At 62.0% G+C, this 5,123-nt stretch overlaps 1 protein-coding gene across 1 annotated transcript; it reads right to left on the bottom strand.

Annotated features, from left to right (window-relative positions):
- Positions 1 to 713: 713 nt before the first annotated feature.
- Positions 714 to 4,463, bottom strand: LOC129394525 (alpha/beta hydrolase domain-containing protein 17A-like). The gene is made up of 2 exons (XM_055102263.2): positions 3,671 to 4,463; positions 714 to 1,432 (listed from the first exon to the last, which is right to left on the bottom strand). The coding sequence occupies exons 1-2, from the start codon at positions 4,414 to 4,416 to the stop codon at positions 1,027 to 1,029; spliced, it is 1,152 nt and encodes a 383-aa protein (XP_054958238.1). The 5' UTR covers positions 4,417 to 4,463; the 3' UTR covers positions 714 to 1,026.
- Positions 4,464 to 5,123: the final 660 nt, after the last annotated feature.

Here is a 5,123-nt window from a genome sequence, read left to right as displayed (position 1 = left end):
GCTCAGGCATCTTGCTGCTCTTCCGATCAAGCCCTTTGTTTCTCTGCCTATCTTGTTTCCTGCTTTTCACTTTCTTGTTCTCACCTGGCTGATTTGTAAGTAATAAAATAACCGAAGTTAGACAATTCCAGCTACTTAAGATAACTGTGTTTCCAGGGAATCTGTTTCATGTGTAGAGAGGAAAAAATAAGTAGTCACAATCCTGGATTTTCTATGTGAATCAGTTTGCTTAGAGAGCAGCAGCTGTTAAAATATAAATGTGATATTTGAGTTCAAACGGGAGCAGAAATTATACTTAGTGTGGGCCAAAGAAGGGCATTTCAACGACAGGGCTCTTTCATCTGGAGTGGCGTGCCTAATTCTGATTTAGAGAAAAGCAGGTCTGATATTGTGCGGTGGAAAAGGAGGCCTGGGGCTGGGCATCAGAAAATCAGCTTTCAGACACTTCCTCCAGGTTGTAGCTGAGAAACTTGAGGCTCTTTAGTGAAATGAAAAAATAGTAGGCGTCTCATCCAGCACAGAACCATATTGTCACAGTGTACACACAGATGGCTGAAGGCAGAAAACACCACACCAGTTCAGTTCCCCCCAGTGAAACCTATCTTGCCTTGGTGGAAAGAAGTCACCAAATCTGAAGGTTTGTCATGAACAGGCAAAAGAGTTTCACTTGTTTTCATGATTCAAAACATTTGACTTAAACTGCATATCTCTCCATTTTAAATGTAAATTATAATAGGGAAACAGGAGGGAAATATGCAAGATTCTGGAAAACCTGAAGTTTCCATGTTTATCTTTTCTTTTTTTTTTTAATTTTAAATCTTTAATTTCCGTTTTCACGTATTTTCTTCTTGCTTCCAAAAGGAAAGGAGTGCGTAGCTCTGTTGCCTGTACATCTTCCACAGCCCCTGGGTCGAGGCGGGGTCCCCTGGGCCGCCCGGGGGGTCCACATGCAGCCCTTGGGGGGCCGGCGCGGGGTGAGGTCCGGGGGCCGCCTTATTGCTGAGGTCCGGCCGGTTGGGGCCGCCGCTAGGCGCGCTGGCTGGGCAGCTCCTGGGAGATGAAGCGACGCAGGCGCTCCAGGTACTGGCTGTAGAGCTCGATGTCGTTGTGCCCGGCGCCCTCCACCCACAGCGGCTCCACCGCCTTGGGGCAGCGCTCGTAGAGCGCCAGCCCGTGCGAGAAGTCGATCACCTCGTCCTCCGTGCCGTGGATGATGAGCACGGGCGACGTGATCTTGGACACCTTCTCGATGTTAGGGAAGGCGTCGAAGCAGTAGGTCTTCTTGGTGTCGGGGAAGGCGACGCGCATGCCCGAGGTGAGCGGCGAGTGCAGCACCACCGCGGCACACTCGTAGCGCGAGGCCAGGTCCACGGTGGGCACCGTGCCGATGCTCTGCCCGTACAGGATGATGCTGTCCGGGCTGATGCCGTACCTGGCGGCGCCGGAGCAGGGTCAGCCGCGGCCTCCGACGCGCGCGCACCCTTCCCACCAGCGGGCGTCCCCGGGCCCAGCTCCGGATGCGACCCTCCAGTCTCCCCACTCAGCCAAGTCAGTGGGTCAGGCCCAGGCTCCACACCAGTCCCGAGGGCCACCCCCAGCCCCCAACACCGCGGCGGTGGGCGAAGCCAGCGGCCCCGCCCCGTTCCCTGCGCTGCCATTCACTGGCGTTTCCTAGCTAGGATCTGCAGGGATCCCGCCTACGGAGTGCCCCTGGGGCGGGGGTAGGAGAGGCCCTGGCGCCTCTCCTCCTCCTGGTCACCCCTAGGTGCACACTGGGAACTGTGTGGCCCCCACATCCTGAATGCTTCACGCCTTCCTGCCCGGGTTAGAAAGCCGTTCCTGGTGCACTGGCCAGGACAGCGGACACTCTTCCACCCTGCAGCCCTTGCCCACCCCCTTGGCCATGAGGAATTCAGGCAGCTGTGTCCCCAGATGTCTCCACCCAATTTTGGACTCTCGGACTCCCCACGCCCAGTGAGATGCCAGTGCAACCCAGGTCAGCATCGAGGGTGGTGGCTGCGGAGGTGGCACCCCCTCCCACCAGCACCTTCCCTTGGGAGTGGACAAGTCCTTGGCCACCTCAGCACCACCAGCTCCCACCCAGGGCCACCCCCACCCCCAGGTCATTGGTGTGTGGCCCCTGACCCAGCTGATCCAGCACCAGTTACAAGGCCTCCTTGTGCCCAGTCCCAAGCACGCGGGACCCACCTGCCACCCTGCCCATGCCGGGACCCCACAACTCTCCTCCCACACGCTCTAGGCTCTGATCCCAGGCAGATGCCCTCTTGCAAGGCAGGAGCATGGGCAGGTGTGCGTCCCCTCTGCCTGGCATTCGGACTCCACCAGCAGGGCTGTCCCCGTCCCTGGCCTGGAATCCCAGCCTCCTGGCAGCACTCCACAGCTCACCACTCACCCATGCCCCAAAGGATGCTGCCTGGCTTGTGCCTGTGGCCCCAGCTCTGCCTCGGCCTCCCTGGCCTGCTCCCTGGCAGCCATGGTCAGTAGTGTGCTGAGCCAGCCCAGCCCTGTCACCTGCTACAGGCAGGAGCCCCCAGCTGCCACCTGGATGTCACCACTCAAACGAACAGGACACATCCCCAGTGGAGGCCCTGGGCACGCTCTGGCCTCCCCCTCACAGCTCTGGGCCTAGGTTCCTGCAGGACAAAGTGGCAGCAGGACAGATGGCCGAGCAGACAGAGCTCAGAGCTGGCCATGACGGGTGTGACTCTGCCAGTGGCCCAGGCAGTAGAGACAGGAGGGGCCAAGGAAGTCGCATGAAGTGGTGATTGGTGTCAGCATCCCACACTGCTGGGAGGCCCCCAGAGCCAGGGTGGTGCCAGGGGACCAGCTCCCAGGCCCACTGCAGGGACTGCCTGCATATCACCAAGGCAACGACGACCTCACCTCTCTAGGGCCTCTGACTTCTCAGAGCTGTGCCTGGTCCCTGCGGGAGCAGGTCAGACCAGTGGGCTGGGCAGGGCCAGGACGAGACAGCCCCAGTGGATGGCGAGCAGGAAAAGCCACCAGAGGCCCACCCGGGTCTCCTCGTCCAAAGCAGCACTGGCCCGAGCGGTGCTCAAACACCGGTCAAGGGCCCAGGCAAGCGCAGGGCTGGGGACGTGGATGATTAGGAGGGCTGGATCTGGAATCGAGGCTGGCCCAGACCTCGGATGTGTGCTGCGGGTCTGCACCTTACCCTGTAGGCCCTGCCCCAGGATGGCCAAGCTCCGCAGCCACAGGGCCTCATGGGCCAGGCCTCCGGACCTGGATGCAGCAGCCTCGCCTCACTTGGCCCCAAGTGCTGCCTCGGCCGATGGGCTCCCAGCCACACGTGCACAGACCCCCAGACCACCACCCACTCCCTCCCGCCGGGTGGCATCTACACCCCTGTGACAAGCTCAGCCCCTTCCCATCCTCAGGCCAGGGGTTCCCAGGGAGCCTGGCTCCACAGGCCAGGGTGTGCGAGGACCGCCTGGCCACACCTTAGCCATGTGGAGGCGGCACCTGCACACCCAAGCTCGCCTGTCCGGCTCTCTGGCCCTGTGCATCCACTGTGGCTCCCCTCCTGCAGGGCCGCCCACCTTCCTCCCAGGGAAGCCCGCCCCCCGGCCCCCGGCCTGGTCCCCTCTTGGGTGTGCCCAGGCTGAGCTGCCCCCAGGGTCGCCCTCACCTGGTGCGCAGGGCCTGCCAGGCGGCGTCGATGTCGGCATAGAGGTTCCTCTCGGAAGGCCTGCCCGAGCTGGCACCGTAGCCGGAGTAGTCGTAGGAGAAGATGTTGCAGTGGAGGCGGGAGCCCAGGCCAATGTAGAAGCTGCTCATCTGGCCCAGGTCCACGGCATTGCCGTGCGAGAAGAGGACCGTGTACCTGGCACCAGGCACGCAGCGAACATACATGCAGGAGACGCGGTTGCCGCGGGCGCTCTTGGTGGGGAAGACCTCGATGGTGTCCAGCTCGCGCTGGCTGTACTGGAAGTCGGCACGCTCCGTCAGGTGCAGCTTCCAGCGCCCGGGTGCGCCCGAGGAGGCCCGCAGGGTCCCCAAGGGGGCGGCCCCGGCCCCACCAGGCCCCGGCTCGGGCTCAGGCACCAGGGAGTAGGTGGCCTCCGGCGGCAGGAAGGCGAGCTTGGCAGCGATGCGGCCGGGGCAGGGCGGGCAGCAGAAGAGGCAGCAGAGCTCACTCAGCGACAGCCCGTTCATGGCGGGCGCCGCCCGGGCCGGGCCTCCACCGGGGCCCCCGCCAACAACGCCGCCCGGCCTGGCCCGGCAGGGGAGGGTGGAGGTGCTCCGAGTCGCGGGCAGGGGGGAGAGCGCCCCCCCAGCTACCGCCCCAGACAGCAGCCCCGTTAGGAGGCCAGGGCCCAGCCCCATCGCGGTCCAAGCCGAGCCCCAGGGAGCCTCGCAACCACAGGTCTCCATGTCGTGCCGTGGGAAGCCCACCCCGGCCCGTGCCCCCGGGCCCCAGGGCCGCGCTCCATGGCTCCCGGCCGCCCGCCCGTGCGTCCGTCGGTCCCTCCGCACCCCTGCCCGGCCTCCTGCACCGCCACCGCCGCAGCTCCCCCCACGGACGGAAGTCCATGTTTATCTTTTCTTTAGTTCCTTGCTCTTTAGAGTCAACCAACCCATTCCCTAGATATAGTTATAAAAAATGGCTGGGGTAAGAAAAACAAGTTCGGTGATATTTTTAAAACTGTATGCACAGTCACTTGGAGACCCTTGAATGATGTTAGGAGACTGAGCTTCCCATACTCACTGGGACACACACAGTTGCTCTTGTTTGTAAGAGAGGACGCTTCTGAAGTGTCATTTCCTCTGTTGCTAGTATCGGCCTGCCTTCCCCTTGACCCCTGCCTTGTGGCCACCACTGTATCACATGTCCACACCCTTCCTTGGCTGGGGCCCTGGAAGCCAGGGCATACTGAGTGGGACAGCTGGCAGGGGCTCGGTCTGGTGCGGTCACTGACAAAGAATCCTCCTCCGGCCTGTCAGTGGCAACTCTGCAGCTGTTGGCCCACATACCTGGCATACCTCCAACTCCAGGCAACTGCTGGGTGTGGGCAGGGATCCCAGCAGCACCCACTGGCGTCGGCTGCCTCCCACAATGCCAGCCCCCAGGTAGCCAAAAG

The sequence above is a fragment of the Pan paniscus genome, chromosome 1 (assembly GCF_029289425.2).
Source record: "Pan paniscus chromosome 1, NHGRI_mPanPan1-v2.0_pri, whole genome shotgun sequence".
In the NCBI taxonomy this organism is placed as follows: domain Eukaryota; kingdom Metazoa; phylum Chordata; class Mammalia; order Primates; family Hominidae; genus Pan; species Pan paniscus.
The sequence above is the reverse complement of the archived record's forward strand: the minus strand, read 5'-3'. Positions and strand labels throughout refer to the sequence as shown.

Bases quoted from the DNA above. Each gene is read 5' to 3' on its own strand.
- LOC129394525 (XM_055102263.2), bottom strand. From the start codon at position 4,416: ATGGAGACCTGTGGTTGCGAGGCTCCCTGGGGCTCGGCTTGGACCGCG. The intron at 1,433-3,670 runs GTGAGGGCGACC...CGGCGCCGCCAG, and splicing joins TGGCAGGCCCTGCGCACCAG to GTACGGCATCAGCCCGGACA.